A 23,613-nucleotide genomic window follows, 5' to 3' on the forward strand; every position below is an offset into this window, starting at 1 on the left:
TCCCATGGATCCCCTCGCTCAGGGCTGACGAGCTGCGCGTGCGTCAAGGCGGAGCACGAGGAGCATCAGAATTGCAGATGAGAGTGTTTGGAGTGTTTGGGGAATTTACATGATAATGATAATAAACGACAATAATGTAATCATTGCTCGCATCTCTCTCTCTCTCGCTGTGTGTGTGTGGATAGGAGCGGTGGTGCAGCGGTTAGCGCTACGCTGCTGCGTTACGCTACACGGCCAACACCGGCGACGATTATTTGAACCGGTCGTGGGCCTCCCCTAGGTCGACTCAGCCTCAAATGAGTACTTGGTGCGATATGTAAACATCGAACACTAGGGAGACAAAGGCGGCCGGGTGTGGTGTTGGTCACCCATACCCTCGTGTGCCGTGCCGGACTTCATAGGTGCTGGATAACAGCACTTGCCCCTACAGTCTACACGGGGGATCTTTGTCTTCGTGTGTCTGTGTTGAGGTAATAATACGACCCCGTTCGTGTTGTCGTGGCGAGCGGTGGCGCAATGGTTAGCGCTGCGCTCTGATGACGCACAGACACACACACGTGTTCATCACGACACACACACCACGTGTTCACCACGACACACACACGTGTTCACCACGACACACACACGTGTTCACCACGACACACACACCACGTGTTCATCACGACACACACACCACGTGTTCATCACGACACACACACGTGTTCATCACGACACACACACCACGTGTTCATCACGACACACACACGTGTTCATCACGACACACACACGTGTTCACCACGACACACACACCACGTGTTCATCACGACACACACCACGTGTTCATCACGACACACACCACGTGTTCATCACGACACACACACACGTGTTCATCACGACACACACACACGTGTTCACCACGACACACACCACGTGTTCATCACCACACACACACACACGTGTTCATCACGACACACACACACGTGTTCACCACGACACACACACCACGTGTTCACCACGACACACACACCACGTGTTCATCACGACACACACACCACGTGTTCACCACGACACACACACACGTGTTCATCACGACACACACCACGTGTTCATCACGACACACCACGTGTTCACCACGACACACACACACGTGTTCATCACGACACACACACACACGTGTTCATCACGACACACACACACGTGTTCATCACGACACACACACACACGTGTTCACCACGACACACACACACGTGTTCATCACGACACACACACACACGTGTTCATCACGACACACACCACGTGTTCACCACGACACACACACACGTGTTCATCACGACACACACACACACGTGTTCATCACCACACACACACACCACGTGTTCACCACGACACACACCACGTGTTCATCACGACACACACACACACGTGTTCATCACGACACACACCACGTGTTCATCACGACGCACGTGGGGAGTTCACACTTTGTGTTGTGTCTGTGCGTAGCGAGGGGGTTGCGAGGAGGGAGGGGAGGGGAGAGGTGAGTCCTGTAATTATCGCGCGCACTGTTCAATCGCCCGACGACGCCGCTAATTACATCGAGGCCGCGGGGTCGGGATTAGCGATGACGCGTTAATGAGCGCGCGAGCAGGAGGAGGAGGAAGGGGGGGGGCAGGTGGGAGAGGGGGAGAAGGAGGGGGGATGAGGGGGGAGGGGGGAGGAGGAGGGGGGATGAGGGGGGATGAGAAGGGAGGGGGGAGGAGGAGAGGGGATGAGGGAGGGGGGAGAAGGAGGGGGGATGAGGAGGGGGGGGATGAGGAGGGAGGGGGGAGAAGGAGGGGGGATGAGGGAGGGGGGAGAAGGAGGGGGGATGAGGAGGGGGGGGATGAGGAGGGAGGGGGGAGAAGGGGGGGGGATGAGGGAGGGGGGAGAAGGAGGGGGGATGAGGAGGGAGGGGGGAGGAGGAGGGGGGATGAGGGAGGGGGGAGGAGGGGGGATGAGGAGGGAGGGGGGAGGATGAGGGGGGAGAAGGAGGGAGGGGGGAGGAGGAGGGGGGATGAGGAGGGAGGGGGGAGGAGGAGGGGGGATGAGGAGGGAGGGGGAGAAGGAGGGAGGGGGGAGGATGAGGAGGGAGGGGCGAGGAGGATGATGGAAAGGGGAGGGGCGCGGGAGGGAGGTGGGGGTGGTGACGTGGACAGCTAATTGCTAATGAACGAGAGAGCGCCCCCCGTTCATCTCGCTAATTAACGCGCCCCCCCCCCCCCGTCTAACAGCGCGTGCCGCCCACCGGCTCTCTCCGTCGCCTTGGCGCGTGCGTCATCGGATCGTTAAGCGTGTGCGCGCGTGCGCGTGTGTGTGTGTGGCTTCAAACAATGTAGAATAGGCGACGTTTCGGGCAATGGCGCTTCTTCGCAACACGTACAAAAAACCGAAGGAGCGTCAACGAACTTGCTTCATTCACTCGCGACGTCGCTTCATCCACCTGACTGACTCACACAGAGACACACAGACTCACACAGAGACACATAGATGCACACAGAGACACAGACTCACACAGAGACCCATAGACTCACGCAGAGACACAGACTCACGCAGAGAAACAGACTCACACAGAGACAGACTCACGCAGACACAGACTCACACAGAGACACAGACTCACGCAGAGACACAGACTCACAGAGAACACACAGACTGCACGCCAGAGAGGGCATCCCACTCGGGAATCGAACCCAGGTCCCTCATTGTGCTGGGCCACCCTGACCCAGTGTCACCACCGCGTCAAATTGTCGTCTTCTTCATCTTCTGTGATCTCTCGTAGTCGAGGAGTGATTTCCCTCCGGGCCTCGCCACTTGTCCGTGTTGTGAGATCGACCTGGCTGGCCATGGGTCCGGGACTCATGCAGAGCAGCTATGGCTGCAGGGTTTTGGTGGTACATTTTGTTTGTCGTTTATTGTGAAAATTCCGTCACAGTTCCTATGATCACTGTTTCATTGTTTTATTTTGGTGATTTCGAAAAGTTTACTGGTTTGGCCACGTTTGTTTGTTGTAGTGCGGAGTAAGACTGATGGCCTTAATCTAAGTTGTCTTGTGGTTGTTGTTGTTGTTTGACTTGCATCCCACTGGGATTTTTGCACACAGCGTTGGTGTGCAGTGTTTTTTCTGCAATATTTTGCTGTCTTTTCTTGGATTTTCTGTTTGCACTCAGTCACACATTCACTTTAAGATGTTTTCTTGTTCATGTTTTTGTTTTTTGTTTGTTGCGGTTGCACCCGATTCAAGAGCCGAATGGCTCACAGGGCTATACCTAATACATGAACTTGAAAACTTGAAACTTGATGGCTGAACAGGCCACTCCGTGACCTGCAGATGTTGGCACAGTGGGGGCACCAGGATGGTCCACCCGTGAGCTGACACTCGTCGTTGTCTCCGTCTCGTGTGTGTGTTCCAACTCCCTCTTTACCAATTACACCGTTCCGCATTTGATGAGTCGACCTAGAGGAGGCCCAGGACCGGTTCAGATTAATCGTCACTGGCGTTGGCTGTGAGCGGGAATCAAACCTGGGTGCGCTAACCGCTACACCCCCCACCACTGCGTCACCAACCCACCCGCCCACGCACAGGACGAGAGCTTGACAGAGAGACACAGGCAAGGGCGATCACAAACACTCAAGTCAGAGTCTTTATTTGACCTCCGTTGTAACAACAACAAAAACCAAAACCACACGAACTCCCGTGACCCCCCCCCCCCCCCCACGGTTGGGGCCTCATCGTCACCCACCCAGAGTCCACGAGCTCAACTACGGCGGGGTTGCCGTTGGTCGGTACCACCAGCGGTGACAAATGTTGCCGGTGTAGTGTAATAGCGCCGGCTGGTGGGCAGCAGCGGCAACTGCGGTGGACAGACAGCGCACACGCCGGTGAGGGCGTGAGCACGGTGTGTGGGCAGACAGGAGGAACTGGGGCAAGGGTCATGGAGGACCCCATCTGGAAGGCCTTAGAACCTGCTAGCGGGTTCGAGAAGGGAGGCACGGTCAGGGCGGAGCCAGGCCGCGCTGGGAGCATAAAAGGAGCCGAAAGCGGGGGGCTCAAGGCTGCCGGTTCTGGGAGTGAACTCGTCTCGTTGCTGTCGTCTCGTCGCCATCGTCGCTAAACGTCTCTGCTGGATATTGCGCTACGAAGGAGAGTAGTTGGCTATCTCAGTCAGCGCCATAAGTGTTAGATGGCTAGTGTTGTGTACGGGCTGGGCTGAGCTACAGTTGGGAGTGTGCGGACGAGGCCGTGGAAGTTGTTAATAAAGAAAGTGCCTCCTAGAAACTGTCTCCGAATCGTTGACACTACACCAGCAATCACCCTCCCTCTCCCCCTCGCCCACCACCACCACCACAGGTTATGGCAGCAGAGACGGGTGACTGGGTTCGTACCATGCCGTCTTTCAGCCGCCTGTGGTTAAACGGGGCCAACTCAAGCGGCAAATGAGTCAATGGATTTGCCTGCCTGCCTGCCTTAAATGAGTCGCATTGAGGCATTGGTGTTCACCTTCCAGTTACTGTCCTGCAAGAGCCAGTGGTTGAGATGACACACTCCTAACGGAGAGTCCGATGGACTCCCAAACCTGACTGGTGCTCACTTTATCAACCCAAGAAGGGAGGGATGATGGGCCGAATGATCCACCATTCCCCCCTCCCCACAATGGACGTTTTGCCCAAGGGATATTCACCATCAACCCCCAACACTTCTCAGAACTACCATGGCGATCTGACAAAATTCTGCCAGAATATCATTGGGAACATTCGTCACCCGCGGTGGTACCGATAGGACGGACAACTTAAGAACGCAACGACCCGAACGCCCAGCAGATGCGACGATTGCCACCTCCTGCTCCACCGCCAACAACGACAACGGCCGCTCCCACCGTGATAACGGCACGGCGCTTGTGCGAGGCTAGGTGCACTTTACCTCCTCCACACTGGTGTTGCAGAATACCCGTACCCCTCATGCGCACGCGCAGCGTATGCACAAAGCGCAGGCGATGGCAATGTAGTCATCGCGCGTACCAGTGGAGCAGATAAGTGCCACCATTTTGATTGGCTGCCATCTTTGATTGTGGCGGCCATTTTATTTTTTATTTCGGCGGCCATTTTTTTGGGGAGGGGCATCTTTGATTGTGGCGGCCATTTTTCTCGGTGGCCATTTTTTTATTTTGGTGGCCATCTTCGATGATCTTATTAAAATGACCCTGGGAGACAACACGTGTCGAAAGTGGAGCTCGCATGGAACGATTCTCCGCGTTATCCGCTCCGCAAGTGCACACACACCCGTGCGCACGACGCATCGTCGCACATACAAACAGCAGTGGCACACACGATGTGGGTTCAAGTGGAGAACGCACGATGTACACCTCGGAATGCGCTGGAACCAGAAGTCTCACTCCATCACCGCAATAACAAAGATCCCCCGTATAGCCTTAACAGACGTTGGGGCAAGTGCTGTTAGCGAGCACCCATGAAGGCACACAAGGGGGTGGGTGCCCAACATAACGACCGTTCGCCTTTGTCTCCTGAGTTACGATGTTTACAACACACCACACCAAATACTAATTTGAGGCTGAGTCGACCTAGTGGAGGCCCATGACCGGCTCGGATAATCGTCGCCGGGTTCGTAGCACAGCGCGCTAACCGCTGCGCAACCGCTCCCTACACTGCCGCGAACCAAACTCACGCACGGCGCCAGCGGGCAGCGCGTTCGCCACGTATTGCAGAGGTGCGCAGTTGGAATCCAGCCTGCCACCCTGGTTAATACTGCGGCGGTGGGTTGATTCACCACGTTAATACTCCTGTACGCCGTCCTCTTTGCTCACGGCAATCCGAAAGATTACACGGCAAGTCACTTAAACAATTGTTCGATTTGTAACGCCACCGACACTGCCGCCGCTGCACAGCGCTCGCTTGCTCTCGTACAGAGCGGGGGGGGGGGGCGGGGGGACGACTCGAAGGCGTGAGGAGGAGGAACCACGGGATCCGGCAGCAGCCACGCAGTGATCCACTGGCGCTGCCAACAATTGCCCAAGTTCTGCGATCCTCTAGAGACGAACACTGGGATTACACATCGCCGTAACAAATCGTCAACCCCCCCCCCCCTATCCCCTCGCTTACCGGCAGGTCAAGGACCAGACTTGCCGGCCAGGCGGCTGAGCCAACTTGTACCTTGCTGCGAAGGGACAGCGCCACGTGATGCCCCCCCCCCGCCACCGCCTACGCGGCCAAACGGAGGGGGGGGCGGCCCAAGTCAAGACGCACAATCCCGACGATGATGACGATGACATCGCCGTCATCGTCATCATCGTCGTTCTGCCCGAGAGGGGGCAGAGAGTCTGCAAGTGCTTCACTCTTCTCTTGACGGACGGCCCCGAGGGCTGCCGTGTGCCACGACAGGCCTCGGGGGTGGGGGGTTAGGGGGGGTTAGGGGGGGTTAGGGAGGGGTTAGGCCGCCCACCTCGCGAGAAGAGCGGCACGGGGGGCCCACAGGTTAAGGCATCTTGTCTCCAAGGCGTCTCCGAGGCGTACTCTGCCCAACGACAGGTCCATGGCTCCAAGCTCCCTCCCTCCACACTCACGGCGGGTCTAATCGGAATCCAGACTCTTTCATTTGGACTGCAGGAGGCATCCGATGAGGCCCTTATTCACAGAGGTCCAGTAGGAGCATGGGGTCGGCAAGTCATCAACGCCCTCTTCGTCATCCCCTGCGCAGGCTCTCCCTGCCTTTGTGGAAGCGGTCAGCCGCATCACCGCCCTCTCTCGGTCTCTCTGCATCTTTACCCCAACGCCCCCCCCACTGCCTCCCCCACCCCGTGAGCCTTCCACAAGATTTCACCCATGATAAGAATCCGCCCCTCCAATCGACACCTGTCTCCTCTTTCTGGATCCGTAACGTGCAGCGTCGTCACACACAGCGTCGTCACACACAGCATCACCATACAACATCGTCACACACAGTGTCGTCACACACATCGCCGTCATACACTGCACCGTCACACACAGCGTCGTCACACACAGCGCCGTCACACACAGCGTCGTCACACACAGCATCACCATACAACATCATCACACACAGCGTCGTCACACACAGCATCACCATACAACATCGTCACACACAGTGTCGTCACACACATCGCGTTATACACTGCACCGTCACACACAGCGTCGTCACACACAGCGCCGTCACACACAGCACCCTGACACACAGCGTCGTCACACACAGCGTCGTCACACACAGCGCCGCCACACACAGCGTCGTCACACACAGCACCGTCACACACAGCACCACTCACAGCACCATCACCAGTGCGACCTTCCTTCCACAACCTCGTTCGTCACCACGTCACCTCTGCGCCTGTGCCCAATCCGTCTGGATTGCTCTACCGAGACTCGCCTCCTCCCGAGCTGCGCCCGTACCCCTTCCATCTCAGGGCGTATTCCCAACCTCCCCGCGTAACCCTCCTCGCTCACGCTCACGAGTTTCTGCCGCGTTCAACGACGCTCCCCACTCCGAACCAGACTCTCCGTGGGATCAGGACTCCCGGCCTGCACGCCCATGCTCGCCACGAATGAACCACAATACCTCGGGGTGCTGATCTCGTCCAGGAGCATGAGAACCACCACCGCTCCAATTCTGCTCATCCTCGCAAACTTTTTGGCTAAGCCGTCGAACAAAGGCGGCGGTCACACCGAATCGTCGCTCGGCGCTTCCAAACGCGCTTCCGCGGCCGTCTGGAACGCTCTTGCCTTCCGATATCAGGTAGCCGTTGGGAGCTGTGCACTTTTATATTATCATCAACCTAGACTGACGAACTCGTTTCTTTAGAACTGCTGTTCGTGTTTAGTTTGTCGTCCTTTCCCGCAACTCCGATGAGCTCGGCTGTCTACGTACGGTGCTAAAGAAGTTCAATGTACACACACGCACAAGTATACACATGTACAGAAAGATCTGCGTAGCTCATTGGATTGCTCCAGGATAAATAAAGATTCTCATTCTCATAACTCCATCGCCGACGGGCCAAGCTCACTGCAACTACAAAGATCCCCCATGTAGCCTACGCACGCCGTTTGGGGCAAGTGCTGTTGGCGAGGACATTCGAAGGCCGGAACGGCGCACGAGGGAGTGGTGTGGTCGGACAAACGCACTCCCTCCCGGCCGCCGTTGTCTCCCCCGGCGCCGGCGCTTCCACAACGCACCGGGGACTCAATTTAAGGCTGAGTTGACCTCAAGGGACCGGTTCCGATGCTCGCCGCCAATGTCGGCCGCGAGCGGGAATCGAACTCGGGCGGCCACGTAAAAGTGACGCGGCGTGCTAACCGCCATGCCACCGCTCCCCACGGTTGCTATTAGAAACACGCAGAGGCACACGCACAGACAGTGGCACACATTGGGCAGCAACCACTGACAAATCACGTCATGTACATTTGGCACGTCGCATATAACACTACACAAAGACAAAGGTCCCCAAGCCTTAACAGACTGCTGGGGCAAGTGCTGTTAGCGAGCAGCACCTGTGAAGGCTGGCACGCCGCACGAGGAGGTGGGTGGCCAGCACCACGTCCGGCCGCCTTTGTCTCCCCGGTGGCGATGTTTTTACACATCGCACCAGGTACTCATTTGAGGCTGAGTCGACCTAGGGGAGGTCCGGGACCGGTTCAGACATTCGCCACCGTTATTGGTCACGAGCGGGGCTCGAACTCGGGCCGCGCCACCGCTCCCCGCACCGCACAATGAGGGGGTGACACACACGGGGTGACGCACGCGGCGCGCACACGCACGCGGCGCGCGCATTTAAAATAAAATCACAACTTTACCTGAACGGAGTTTGTTCTGGGCACAATTAAAGTTCGTCGTGGACGCGGCGAGATTGCAGTCGTCCGCCTGACATCGCGGGCCAACGGTGGCGCGTGCCCCACCGCTCCACCGTGCCAGCGCCGCATCCCTCCCACAGCGCCACGCATGGCTCACAATGAGGGTTGCCCACCCATCCTGGGTTTTCTCGTTGTGGGGTCTGCCGGATGGGGTATAGGAGCGGCGGTGGCATCGGTGGCTTCGGCCAAGACGGCAACATCGCCATCGTCGTCGTCATCTCCGTCACACCTCGCCGGGCCAAGTGGCCTGCTGCCCGCCCCACTGAACAAAGACTGGCCGTCTGGAATGATCTTTCCCTCCGATATTAGGAAGCGACTGGAGCTGTGTGAAATCACGTGGACTGAAAACTCATTTCTTTAGAGCTGCTCTTCGCGTTTAGTCTGCGGCCCTTCTTCCCGCACCTCCGATTAGCGCGGTTAGGCTACGTACGGTGCGAAAGGCGTTCAACATGGGTGCGTACACCCACAGCCGGCACGCCCACGGTCCGTCATCGGAATTTGGGGTGAGGCCACGTACGCAACGGCCTGGCCGCGGCGCGTCGTGCAGAACCCTCCACCACCCGGCGGCGACGACGACGACGACGACGAGGCCGAAGTGAATGAAGCTGTCGCACGGAGCGCCAGCGCTGCACCAGCACCGCCGCCGTGCCGGCCGCGATCAATTCAGAGAGCGACACGCGCAACGACTACCGCATACAAACCTGTGAGCGGTCGGGCCCAGAACGTCCCGGAAGCCACTCGAATTTAAAAATATATTTCTTTATTTTATTTGATCAGGTAAGGCCCCACCCACTGAGCTATGTGTCTCTTCGTTGTTCAGAAGCGACACAAATGGCAGCGCAGCGGAGTGGCTTATCGTCGTCGTCGCGTGGAAATTTACAGCGGCAGCCAGAAAACTCGCGAGCGCGTGCCTCACTCGCAGTCGCGGACTCCGCGAGAGTTGGGCGGCAATGACGATAATTCTAGATTTGAAGCTTTCGTCTTCAGATTCCCTTCCGACGATGTACACGTACGTCACCGGAACGAGAACGGGTTCGTGACAACTCACCAGCGCCAAACCTCCGCGGAGAGCGAATCGACCGCGTGACTGCGCGCTCCGCCGCTCCGGCAAACGCCGCCATCCTTCGCTGGTCGGCGCCGGGCAACGTGGACGATGCGTCGCCGGCTCGGCACGCCGTACACAAAGTGCAAAGTGCAACAACAAACCCCAACGGGCGGACACCCCGCTCGGCCGAACGCCATCCTGACGCGGGCGCTTTGCCAACATCCGAGTGAGCGGTCGAGGACGCGTCTGGCCCCGCGCCCCCTTCGCAGCAGATCCCTGGCTCTGCCCCGACCCACGCACGACCCACCCCCGACCCAGCCCCGTCCAGGACGGCCACGGCCGATCGTCGTGGTTGCGCCGACGCATCGTCGCCGCGAGCCCGCCGGGCCTGAGGGGTCCGTAGCCTGCGCCTCCGCTGCGAGCGAGCGACCGATCGCTCGCGCCTCGATTTGGTTAAACTCTGTGGGGCAGCCGGCCCAGAGGGCAGCCGCCTGTGTCTCAAGTGGAAGTGTCCATTGACAAGTGCCTCGCCCACTCCATCGCTCCCACACGGCAATTTTTGGTCAAATAAAAAAACCCGGACGAAAGGAACGAGAATCTGTCGGACCGACGGAACGCGACACGTGGCGGACCGCGAGCCACACCGCCGCGTGCTGCTGCTGCTGCGACGTCAGCCGTTTCGCCCCTCGCGCCAGGAAGCGTCGGTGCTTCCTCGGGTTTCCCGAAGAAGCTCTCTCCCAGTGCGGCTCAGCGGGAGAGCTCGCAGCAGAACAGCTCCGCCACGGTGCCGCCGACGGCGCCAATAAATAATCAGCTGCGTCCCCAGCTGCTGCCACCGGTGCCGCTGGCGATCACCAAAAACACCGCGCTCACGTAGACGCGCGTCCACCCTACGCCGTCGGGCACGAGAAGAGTGCCGTTCCTACGTACGGCTTGTACAGCGTCGGCGCCGGCTTCCCGGCACAACCCGCGCCGTGTGACGGTGATCCACGGCCAGGCTGGCGGACCGCCCCTGCCACCGCCGGCCCTGGGCGGCGCCGCTCGCCCCGGGAGCGATCGAGCGGCAGCGCGGCCCGCCTACCACGCGCTCCTCTTGACGCTCTGCGTCGCGATGGCGACGGCGCCGGGCCGCGCCAGTCCGCCGCCCCCCCCCCGCGGCCTCCTCCACGCCGGTCCGGCCGCGCGGCCCCCCGAACGGCACCGGCGGCAGCACGGCACCGCCGGCGCCGCCCGGCATCGCCCCGGGAAGCCGCGTGTGCCGCTGCCCGAGCGCCGGCACCTCCTTGCCGAAGGGCGGCCGTGGCGGCGCGCGGTACCCGGAGACGGCCCTCGCGGTCGGGGCGGCATCGGCGCCGTCTTGTTCCGCCGCCGACCTCGGCGCCCGCGGCAACTCCGGACGCCCGCTCCTCCGCCGCGCGCCGTCGGCGGCGCCGGGCGGGGGTTTGGCGGCGGGTGCCGTTTCCCGCGCGGTTTCCTCGCCGGTCTCCCCGCTCGCCGCTCGGCCCTCGGCCGCCCCCCTCGGCTCGGGCGGCGCCGGCGGCGGCGGCTCGGGGCCGGCGCCGAGCCGGAGCCGCGCGTCCTCGAGCGCCAGCTCCAGGCGGAGCACGTCGTCGGTGAGCTCGCACACGCGCTCAAACAGCGCCAGCAGGCGCTCCGCCGCGGGCCCCGCCGCCGCGTAGCACCGCTCCAGCTCCTCCCGCGCCGGCGGCGACGGCGACGCCGGCGCCGGCTGCTCCGCGCCGACCCGCGACGTCGCCGACGTCCCGAGCAACGACGAGGTGGACGACGCCGACGACGACACGGAGGAGGAGGTGGGCGGGCGGGGGGGCGGAGACAGCGCGTCGCAGGGAGGATCGCGACGGCAGCGACTCCATGCCCTCGAACTTCACCTTGTGGCGGAACTGCGTGGGCACGGGGGGGGGGGCGAGGGGGGACCGGGGGATCAGAGGACGAGGGAGTAAGGGCACGAGCCCGGCGGCCACGCGGTCCGGTTCGCACGGCGGCCGACGGGCTCCACGGGAGGGGCTCCGAGAGTCGGAGCGCCGAGCCGACCCGATTCGCCGGGGCCGCAGCTGGGCCCAAGCCTCGAACCCCGACCCTCCGCACTGGCGCTCGGCTCACGTCGTCGCCCGATCTGCCAGGCTGCCTCGCGCTGACCGGGAACTGCGGCGGCGAGGAGATGTTAACTACGTCGCCTGGTGTACAGGAGGTCATTGGTACGATCTCGACCCTGACGCCTGCTGCTGCTGCTGTACATTTGGGGTTTGTGTGTCTCTCTCTCTCTCGCGTGTATTTTTCTCCGGGTCCTCCAGTTTTTCCCTCCATATTTAGAGAATCAATATCACCACGCGTTTAGAGACTTGATAATGATGATAAGCCACTTCGTTAAGCTATCGTTTGTGAAGGCCAGGTCACTTATATATAAAAAACAAATCTACATAGCTCAGTGGGGCCTTACCGAATATAAATAAAAAACAGTTCAATAGTTTTTGTTTCAGACCGCCACGCCGACCGGACCGGATCCAGCGGCGAGCTCGGCCCGGACGCCCGTTACCTCCTTGGCCTTGCTCAGGCCCAGCACGAGGCGGACGCGCTTGAGCAGGAACTCGGCCATCTCGTAATCCTGCGGCGCCACCGCGGGCCGCCGAGCCTCGGCGCGCTCCCGCCGGTGCGCCGCCGCCAGCGCCGCGGCGAACCCGCGCGCCAGCGCCGCGCCCGCGCCCAGCGCCAGCAGCAGCAGGAAGGCGGCCGCCGCCCACGGCCACGCGGCCTCCGGCCGGGAGGACCACGGCCGGGCGGACGGCGACGGCGGCGATAACGCCGACCACCACGACCACCGTGACGGCGCCGGCGGCGGCGGCGTGGAGGGCGGCGGCGACGGCGGCGACGGCGCCGCCAGCAGCAGCCGGCGCCCCGAGCGAAGCGCCGAGACGAGCGAGCCCAGCGCGAGGCCGAAGCGACGGAAGCAGCTGACGCGCTGCGAGAAGATCTGGCGGCGCAGAGGAGAGAGCGGTGAGCTTCCTCGGCCGGCACGAGCGTGTCTTGTTGTCTTTGTCTGTGTGTGAGTGTCTGTGTGTGAGTGTCTGCGTGTCTTTGTCTGTGAGTGGGCGTGTGTCTTTGTCTGCGTGTGTATCTTGTCTTTGTGTGTCTTTGTCTGTGTGCGAGTGTCTGTGTGTTTGTCTTTGTGTGTCTTTGTCTGTGTGTCTTTGTCTGCGTGTGAGTGTCTGTGTGTGTTTGTCTTTGTGTGTCTTTGTCTGTCTGTGTCTTTGTCTTTGTGTGTCTTTGTCTCCGTGTGTGTCTTCGTTTTTTCACGTGTAGGGAACGGTATCGGGGGCGGTAGTGTAGCAGCGGTGAGCGCGCTGCACAACGAACCGGGAGACCCGAGTTCGATTCCCGCTCACGGCCAACACCGCTGATGATTCTTCTGAACCGATGCTGAGCCGCCCCCAGGTCAGTATGTGCGTTCGCTTGTGTATTGCCCGACACGTTTATTGACAGCAGGTGAATTATTCAGCGTGTGTTTGTTGACCCACCGGTTAATTGGCAGCTGAATAGAGAGCGGTGTGTTGAGTAGGAGTGGGTGTTGTTGTGTGTGGCTGTGTGTGTGGCTGTGTGTGTGGCTGTGTGTATGGCTGTGTGTGTGGCTGTGTGTGTGGCTATGTGTGTGGCTGTGTGTGTGGCTGTGTGTGTGGAGGGCAGAGGAGCGACGCTCACAACGAAGAGCGGAGCGCCGGGCGGCTAAAGCGCAGCGAGTTGGCACACCAGGGGGCACAGGTGGTGCATTTACCGGTCATCTCAGTCAGCCACCCCATGGCACCTGCTGGGTCTGTCCCGTGACCTCCCGTCAGCGAGCCGACAACACTACACGTGGCCTCAACGTGCACATAGCCTGGCACAAGCGTCCTGGCGACGTCACCGCCACTCGGTATAAACAAATATAACGCCGTGGCGAACGGCGGCCGTTGCTTTTGCTGTTGTTGTGTGTGTCAACACGGTGCTTGGTGTTGTACGCGTGTTGACTCGGCGTGAGAGGAGCGTCAGACGCCGCGTGACGTAGTCGCATGGGAGCCGTGTGCCAGTCCGTACGCGTGCGTGTGCATGCTGCATGTGGCAGTCTGTACGTGTGCGTGTGTGCATGCTGCATGTGGCAGTCTGTACGTGTGCGTGTGTGCATGCTGCATGTGGCAGTCTGTACGTGTGCGTGTGTGCATGCTGCATGTGGCAGTCCGTACGCGTGCGTGTGTGCATGCTGCATGTGGCAGTCCGTACGCGTGCGTGTGTGCATGCTGCATGTGGCAGTCCGTACGTGTGCGTGTGTGCATGCTGCATGTGGCAGTCCGTACGTGTGCGTGTGTGCGTACTGCAACGCGGCAGTCCGTACGCATGCGTGTGCGTGCTGCATGTGGCAGTGTGTACGTGTGGGTGTGTGGGTACTGCAACGTGGCAATGTGTACGTGTGCGTGTGTGCGTACTGCAACACGGCAATCCGTACGTGTGTGCGTGCTTCATGTGGCAGTCCATACGTGTGCGTGTGTGCATGCTGCAACGTGGCAGTGTGTACGTGCGCGGGAGCCGGTGCCAAATGGCCCGTCCCCTCCCGCGCCCTCTCACCAGCAAGCCCAGCTGCGTGAAGGCCAGCAGCGCCGTCAGGAGGAGCGCCAGCGTCCGCCACAGACGCGGCCACGCTCGCTCAAACGTCTTGCCCTGCAGGGCCCACGCGCGGACAAAGCGCACCTGCCGTGCCGCCTGCGGGGGGGGGGGGGGGGGGGGGCTCCGTCGTCAACTTGATCAATAATAATAATATCGACGATAATTCGTTCGTTCGTTTGTCACGTTACGGTAGAGCTCTCGATAATCCGTGCTGATGATGGGGATTATGGCTGCGGATAATTTAAAATCGCGGATAATCTCTGTGCCAAAAACCACCAATATGGGTACAATTGATATTGAAATTAAGCAAATTGAGCTTCTAAATGAACAAAACTAAAAATGTAGTAATAGGTTTTTACCCTTTCAACTGGTACAAAAACTGACACCTTTATACAAGGCATCATGTTTGCAATAACCACAACACAAGCAGTCAAAATGCAAACAAAAAGAAACAACTCTGATGATGATAATAATATGCACTGTCCTTGAAGTTGATTGGTCCACACCCGAGACAGCTTTTCTTAGAGCCTAGGCTCCAAACATGATGCCTTGTATAAAGGCGTCAGTTTTAGTACCAGTTGAAAGGGTAAAAACCTATTACTATATTTTGCCACTGGTAAAGGAGGTCTCATAGTGTAAAAACTAAAAATTGTCGTGCTAATGATCGATCGACCGATGCGCGTGCGCAGTGATAGTAATACTTTCCTGCTTCCACGCAGCAGAAGACGCGGCCCACTAGGTGGATAACAGCAGCAGAGACACGCCCATCAGTGTCAATCAAACTCCGCCCAGCGTTCTCAAGAAATGCAACTACTGTACTGCAGAGGCGTGCACGTGGATATCGGATTAACCGGAGCAACATATTTGTTTGCTTGAAAGCACGCGGCTTGTAATAAACATTTACGAGAATAACAACGTGTCACTGTTTTGAGACGATTACTTCGGGCTTAAGGGACAAAATCCACGGGTTATATAAATCTACGTCAAAATCTCAGGTGCCGCGCGGTTAATCCGGGCCGTTGAGTGCCAAACGCGTGACCTCTCGCGGCAGCGTTCACATGAACTGACGCCCCCCGGCATCTCCAGCGATTTTCTTCGATCCGCGGGATCGCGTGGTGGGGGGAGGGCGGCACGGGGAGGGCGGCACCATTCCTTTGAGGGGGGGGGGTGACGCACGTCCACAGAGTGACAGCACCACAGCCGTCTCGCCCGGGCTGAGCTCTCGATCGCCAGGAGACCCGTCGCAGATACAGAGAGTAAAACGACTCGTTTTTCTCAATCCGCCACGTTAGTGAAGTAGCGGATTGTCGACTCGGCCTCTAATGAGTAGCCGGCGCGGTGTGTGGTACCGGGAAGTAGCCGGCGCGGTGTGTGTGGTACCGGGAAGACAAAGGCGGCCGGGCGTGGCCCTGGCCACCCGCCCCGGTCTACGCCGTGCCGGCCTTCACAGGTACCGCTAGCTTGCGGCACTTGCCCCAACGGTCCGTTGAGGCCACGCGGGGGATCTTTGTCTTTGCGCGCGCTTACCGTAACGAGCGAGAGGAAGAGCAGCGAGGCGGCGAGCGCCGTCGCGGCCTCGGCCACGAAGACGGCGCTCCGCACGTCCTGGAACTCCGGCGCCGGCGCCTGAGCGAGCAGCTCGCCCAGCGCGAGGCGGTACAGCGTGACGGCCGGCGCGCACACGCACAGCGCCATCGACAGCCAGCGCGCCAGCGCCCAGCCCACGTGCGACGGCGCCGGCGACACGGGCGCCGAGAAGAACGACCAGGACGACGACGATGACGACGACGACGACGTCGACGACGACGGCGGCTGAGTGGGGGCTGCGGATCTGCGGAAGCGGCGCCACGACGACCACAGCGCCATCAGGATGCGGACGGAGCCCAGCGCCAGCAGCATGACCTGCAGGACACGGGTCCGAGTGCCGGGTGAGCTCGCGGTTGTGCCGATGCGTTCGCAGGCTGTGGCGCCGAGGGCTGTTTGGCACGATGTCCGACGTTTCGCTCCAGGAGCTCCCAGCACGCGAATGTGTCTGTGTGTATTTGCCCCAAAAGTCTATGAACTTTGTCTTCGACTGAATATTTAGCACGTGTGCGTGGGGAGCGGTGGTGTAGTGGTTAGCGCTATGCCGCGCTACGAACCCGGCAACCCCGGTCCGATTCCCGCTCACGGCCAACACTGGTGACGGATATCTGAACCGGTCCTGGGCCTTCCTTAGGTTGACTCAGCCTCAATTTAGTACCTAGGGAGACAAAGGCGATCGAGGCGTGGTGCTGGCTACCCATCCCCTCATGTGCCGTGCAGGCCTTCATAGGTGCTACTCGCTAACAGCACTCGCTCCAACAGTCTGCAACAGTTCTAGATTTGAAGTTTTCGTGACTGCAAGAATCCACACTCTTTGGTTTTATTCGATAAAGTCACTTAGGTAGAAAATAAAATAAAATAAAAATGAAAACTAAATAAAATCACGAGGTTTGTTGCGCCCGAAACGTCGTAATTTAATTTAGTTGTTTTCATTTTTATTAAATTTTTTACCTACGTGCCTTTATCGAATAAAACCAAAGAGTCTGCCACAGGTTACGTGGGGGATCTTTGTCTTAGTTTGTGACCGCGTGCGCTAACCAAGGCCGCACAATGCTGGGGGTGTGGGGCCACGCCCAGCGGCCACGCCCCGGCCACCACGGGCGCTCTGACCGGCACTCACGGAGAGCGTGAGCACCAGCGCCGAGTCCCGGTGCCGCAGGCCGAGCGGCCGTGCCGCGCGCACGCTCAGCGACGGCACGGCGGCGATGCCAGCGCCCGCCACGGGGAACTCGAAGAGGACGGTGACGGCCGCCACGAGCCCCACCGCCCGACATCGCAGCGCAAACTCCACCAGCACCGCGCGCGTCCTGCGCACACGGACACACACGCACGCGTGATGGTCACCCGTCCCGACACCGTGGTGACATCAGCGGCGGCTGTTGTTGTTGTTGCGGTTACATGGATGTGTGTGCGGTCGTGTAGCGGTTCGTGTAGCGGTTAGCGCCGCTGGGCGACGAACCGGCGATGAATATCTGAACCGGTCCTGGGCCTCCCCTAGGTCGACTCAGCTTCAATAGAGTACCTGGTACGGTGTGTAAACATCGCCACTGGGGAGACAAAGGCGGTGGTGCTGGCCACCCTCCCCCTTGTGTGCCGTTCTGGCCTTCACAGCTCTTCGCTAACAGCACTTGCCCCGACAGCCCCTCAAGGCAACAGGGTGGATCTTTGTCTTTGTGCGACTCACATCCTGTCGATCCAGCCCTGCTGCTGGAGGATGCTCACGGTGCTGCGGCTTTGCCCCAGGTCCCCTGCGAGGTCCTGCACGTAGCCACCCCCCCCGTACCAGCCCAGCTCCCCCCAGTGCCACGCGCTGCACACAACACACACAACAACACGGGCACATATGTAAACAACAACAACAACAACCGCCATTCGTCACTAAGTGGCGGTGACGTCACCACGACACCTGTGCCAGGCCATGTGCACTTTAAGGCCACGTGAAGTGTCGAACGCCCGCTGGCAAGAGGTCACGGGGCAGACCCAGGTGCTATGGGTCGACTGACCGAGATGACCGAGATGACTGGCTGATGCACCACCTGTGCCCCCTACTGTGCCAACTTGCTGTGCTTTAGCCACCCGGCGCTCCGCTCGTTGTCGTGAGCGTCGCTCCTCCGACCCTTCGTTGTTGTTGTTGGAGGGCGACTGCCTCCAACTGCCCAGTAGCGTCCTTCACGAGCCTCCTCCACAGAGGGCGATCTTGACAACGCTGGTACCAGTCATCGGCAAGTCCACTCAACTCCACGTCCTTTTGTACCACATCACTCCATCTCTTCTCTAGCCCGTGCCTGTTTAGCCCACTCGATCCGACCGAACAAAAGCTGTTTAGGCATGCCGTGGCTGGGCATGCGGGCTACATGACTCAACCAACGCAGCCTTGCATGTCAGAGGAGCTCACCGATGGATCTTAGGCAGGCCAGTGAAACCTCTGCTGTCAAACCGGAGGTGGTCATAAGCACACTGCCCAGGTATGGAAAACTGTCCACTCTCTCCACAACCGCCCCATCACCAATGGGGAGTTGAGGTGGTGGAGTGTTTGATGGCAAAAATATATCCAGGTACACACACACACACGCGACACACGCCACACACACACACAACATCCACACACATGGCACATACACGCGACACGCACAACACACACACATGGCACATACACGCGACACAAACAACACACACACGTGGCACGTACACGCGACACGCACAACTCAGCACTCCACCATCTCCTGCGGCCCACGCCTTGCAGGACCACGTGCCTAGGATCAGAATCGCAATCGTGATTCATCCCGGATAAAATCCGATGAGCTATGAAGCTGTATTTCACAGATGTCCAGTAAGGGCACGAGGTCAGAAAGTTACAACAACAACTACAATACAAAATACACGATCAACAACTCCTGGCCAGGCCTGGTGGCAGAGGTCGCAAACGGGTTTTGATTCCTTACCCGTACCTGGCCGGGGTACCCGTTCCCTACCCAGAAATGAGTGACAAACGGTTACTCACCGGTGACTCACGGCCTACCCGTACCCGTACCCGGCCGCACCAGGGTTGCAAACGGCTACCTGTACCCGTACCCGGCTGGGTACGGGTAGCCGGGTATCGGGTAGGGTACGGGTATCGGGTACCCGGTTGCGACCTCTGCCTGGTGGTGATGGTGGTCACCAAACCAAGCACTATCAGCGGCTCCCCCTCTGTCTGTCCCACCTGGGAGCGACGGCGTGCGTGTAGTTCCAGTTGAGGCTGGAGTTGGGCGTGGGGAGCGTCCACCCAGGACCGAAGCTGCCGGCGACGGCGCCGGCGACGTCATCACCGATGCAGTCGCCCCATTCCTGCGGCAAGTCCGGCGCCAGCCAAGCGACGCACGGAACTACTCGCACGCACAGCACACACAGGCAAAGATCCCCCGTGTAGGCTTCAACAGGCTGTTGGGGCAAGTGCTGTGAGCGAGTAGCAGCACCTAAGAGGGCCGGCACGGCGCACGAGGGGGTGGGTGGTCAGCACCACGCCCTGGCCGCCTTGCGTCTCCCAAGCGCCGATGTTTGTACACACTGCACCAGGTACTCAGTTTGAGGCCGAATCGATCCTAGGGGAGGCCCAGGACTGGTTCAGATTGTAACCACCGTGAGTGGGAAACGGTCGTGAGTGGGAATCGAACCCGGATTGCCAGGTTTGTAGCGCAGCGTGCTAACCTCTTTGCCACCGCTCCAACAACAACAACAACCATTCGCCACTAAGAGGGTGTGACGTCACCACGGCGCTTGTGCCAGGCTACGTGCACCATGAGGCTGCGTGAAGTCTTGAAGGGTGGCAAGATGTCATGGGACAGACCCAGGTGCCATGGGTTGACCGAATGAAACGGCTGGCAGATGCACCACCTGTGGCCCCTAGCGCGTCAACTTGCTGCGTTTTATCCACCCGGCGCTCCGCTCGAGAGGGTCGCACAGGGAGAGAGAGAGAGAGGGGGGCGCTAGCGTCCGCCAAGCGAGTGCGGTGACAGTGGGGGGCGGCCGGGGCGAGCGGGCGGGGGCTGTACCGGTGGCGCTGCGTAGCTGGCGCAGGCGTGGCGTGCCCAGCAGCGTGGTCGGCCTCTGTGCGTCCGACACGTTGGGGTAGAGGTGGGGCAGCAGCACGCGGCCCAGCCACAGCCACACCTGCTCCGAGCTGCTCGCACAAAGACAAAGAAGCCCCGTAGAGCCTTAGCATACTGCAGGGGCAAGTGCGGTTGGCGAGTGGCACCTACGAAGGCTGGAACGGCACCACGGGGTGTGGTGGTGCGGCCGGCACCACGTCCAGCAGGCTTCGCCACCCCACGCCACCCCACACTACACCACCCCACGCCACCCGCACCACCCCCACACTACACCACCCAACCCCACCCACACCACCCCACACCACCCCACACTACACCACCCCACGCCACCCACACCACCCCACACTACACCACCCCACGCCACCAAAACCACCCCAAACTACACCACCCCACCCATGCCACCACCCCACCCTACCACCTCCAGACCACCCCACACTACACCACCCTACGCCACCCCACACCACCCCACGCCACCCACACCACCCCACACCACACCACCCCCACGCCACCCACACCACCCCACACCACGCCACCCCACGCCAGCCCCAACCCACCTGGCGAGGGCCGAGAGATGCAGGGGCCCGTCTCGCGCCGCCAGCACGGCCTGCCGCGTGCCTGCCGCCAGCAGGCGCGCGTGGCGCTCGCTCGGCGCGTCCCAGTAGGTGAAGAGCAGCACCAGCAGCAGCAGCAGCAGGTGCAGCACGAAGCTCTGCGGCACAACCACGTCCGGTATGCAACTCTCGCGCTCGCTCTCCGCCTGTCCGTCAGACGCTAACTGAGTTAATGCCTCTGCCGCTACCGGTCATCAAAGGCAACGCCGGAGAGTATTTCGGCGAGGGAGTCTGAGCGCCCGGGTGGTGTTCGACCAGATGACGCCTATTGGCGTCATCTGGTCGAGCACCATATGAGACAAGGCTCTAAAAAAAGCTGTCTTTGGTGTGGACCAATCAATTTCAAGGACAATGCACACATTATCGGTGTGTTTTTTGTTTGCATTTTGATTGCAGGTATTGTGGTTAATGGGAATTTGATTTCTTGGAAAAAGGTTTCAGTTTTGTTGCCAAAAAAAAGGGTAAAAAACCTATTATTATATTTTGCTACTGGAAAACGAGGCCTCATAATGGAAAAAAGGATTTCGACGTTTCGGGCGATGGCCCTTCTTCAGAGCGATGGTGGTGGCAGTTGTTTTTTTTTCATTGCTGTGGCCCAGCTGAGTCCATACGGCTGAGCGAGCGCCAGCGGGGGGAGGGGGGGAGGGGGTGGGAGGGGGGGAGTGGGGGGTGGGAAGGGGGTAGGGGGGGGTAGGGGGGGGCGCTCTCACGGCGCTGCTCCCCTCTCACCTTCACGAGCGCCTTGAGGTGGCGGAGCTTGCGGGCCTCCTCCTTGGCCTGCAGGAGGCCGTAGCCGCAGGGCGCCCGCACCTTACCCATGGGGTCGGGCGCCGGCCGCACCAGCGGCTCCTCCACCAGCTCGTCGTCCTCATCCGGGTCGACGCGGCGCTGCAGCGCGGCGCGGGCCAGCGCCTCCACCAAGATCTGATCGCGCAAACCGGCACCGCCACCGTTACCGCCCCCGCCACCGTCACCGTCACCGCCACCGTCACCGCCACCGCCACCGTCACCACCACCGTCACCGTCACCGCCACCGTCACCACCACCGTCACCGCCACCGCCACCGTCACCGCCACCGTCACCGCCACCGTCACCGTCACCACCACCGTCACCACCACCGTCACCGCCACCGTCACCGCCACCGCCACCGTCACCACCACCGTCACCGTCACCGCCACCGCCACCACCACCGTCACCGTCACCGCCACCGTCACCGCCCCTGCCACCACCACCACCGTCACCGTCACCGCCACCGTCACCGCCCCTGCCACCACCACCACCGTCACTGCCACCGTCACCGCCACCGTCATCGCCACCGCCACCGTCACCGCCACCGCTACCATCATTGCTACCGACGCTGTGATGCCGCCAACTTTCAACCACCGCCGTCACCGCAACCGCCGTCGCGAGCGCCGTGAGGCTACCACCAGCTACTGCCACCATCGCCAGTCATCGACTCATTCACCACCATTGCCATCGCAATCACCACTGCTGCCAACGTCACCACCATCATCACCACCACATTCACCGTCAATCATCGACTCCTCCACCAACATCATCACCACCGTCAGACCCCTTTACCGCCATCACCACTGTTACCATAACAACCACCACCACCACCACCGCCAGCGCCCTCCGGCCCAGCGCCGGCATCACCTTGAGAGGCTCCAGCAGGAGGAAGGAGGTGGCGAGCGCCGTGACGGACGCCAGGATCCACGCGAGCGCCACGCTGGGCGAGAAGCTGACGCCGTAAAGGCACGTCGCCGTGACGCACGCGGCAAACCCGGCCACGCACGCGCCGTGCGCCAGCGTCGCGCACCAGCGCGGCAGCGGCGCGCGCACGCCACGCCGCACGCACACTGCGGGCAACACGGGGCAACACGTAAACACACGAAGGCCACGCGAAGCTGCGGACGCAAAGTGCCGTTAGGGAGTGAGTCGCCCTGGTGAAGGCGCACGGCGCACGGCGGAGCAGTGTGGTGTGGTGTAGCCGGTAAAACCGTGCCCGTCCGGCCGCCTTTTATCTCCCAAATGCTAATGCCGCCACGGCGGCGAGATGTTAACTACCTCGCCTGGTATACAGGAGGTCGTGGGTTCGATCCCGACACTGACGCCTGCTGCTGTATATTTGGAGTCTGCGTGTCTCTCTCTCTCTCATCATCATCACGGTGGCTATGAGATGTTAACTACCTCGCCTGGTATAAAGGAGGTCATGGGTTCGATCCCGACACTGACGCCTGCTGCTGTATATTTGGAGTTTGAATTTTTCATCGGTTTATCCCTCCACGTTTAGAGTATTTGGGTGCGATACATTTCCACAGGATAAACCACTTCCTTGGGCTATGGTTTGTGGCCAGGTCACTTCCTAAAAGAAGCAATATAGCTCAGTGGGCCTTACCTGGTAAAATAAAAAATTGTTTAGTTTAGAGTTTACACACTGACACCGGGCACTAATTTGTAAGGCTGAGTCGACCTAGTGGAGGCCCGGGACAGTTCCAGGCGTTCGTTTGCGAGCGGGAATCAAACTCGGGTCGCTGGGTTCGCAGGCGCAGTGTACTAACCACTGCTCCACCACTCCCTACACACACACACACAGCGGGGGTGTGTGTGTGTAGGGAGCGGTGGAGCAGTGTACTAACCACTGCTCCACCACTCCCTACACACACACACACAGAGCGGGGGTGTGAGCGACATGATGGAGGTGTGAGCCATGAACAGTGTTGTGCCGTGTGTGAGTGCGGATTTGTGCGTGTGC

General features: G+C 60.1%; 1 protein-coding gene across 6 annotated transcripts in view; it reads right to left on the minus strand.

The window, feature by feature from the left end:
• Window positions 1-11,448: 11,448 nt before the first annotated feature.
• PKD1 (polycystin 1, transient receptor potential channel interacting) overlaps window positions 11,449-23,613 on the minus strand; it is a 79,515-nt gene continuing 67,350 nt past the window's right edge. For all 6 annotated transcript variants that reach the window (XM_061577050.1, XM_061577049.1, XM_061577051.1 and 3 more), the window contains 11 exons: window positions 22,515-22,717; window positions 21,588-21,782; window positions 20,802-20,956; window positions 20,191-20,318; window positions 19,362-19,524; window positions 17,844-17,969; window positions 17,280-17,466; window positions 16,103-16,477; window positions 14,537-14,671; window positions 12,480-12,914; window positions 11,449-11,826 (listed from right to left, as the gene is read on the minus strand). In XM_061577050.1, the coding sequence (XP_061433034.1) occupies window positions 11,557-11,826; window positions 12,480-12,914; window positions 14,537-14,671; window positions 16,103-16,477; window positions 17,280-17,466; window positions 17,844-17,969; window positions 19,362-19,524; window positions 20,191-20,318; window positions 20,802-20,956; window positions 21,588-21,782; window positions 22,515-22,717 (2,372 nt within the window). In that variant the 3' untranslated portion in view covers window positions 11,449-11,556. The remainder of the gene's footprint in view (window positions 11,827-12,479; window positions 12,915-14,536; window positions 14,672-16,102; window positions 16,478-17,279; window positions 17,467-17,843; window positions 17,970-19,361; window positions 19,525-20,190; window positions 20,319-20,801; window positions 20,957-21,587; window positions 21,783-22,514; window positions 22,718-23,613) is intronic.

The sequence above is a fragment of the Lethenteron reissneri genome, chromosome 63 (genome assembly GCF_015708825.2).
Source record: "Lethenteron reissneri isolate LAM-NWPU_2019-01 chromosome 63, ASM1570882v1, whole genome shotgun sequence".
NCBI lineage: Eukaryota > Metazoa > Chordata > Hyperoartia > Petromyzontiformes > Petromyzontidae > Lethenteron > Lethenteron reissneri.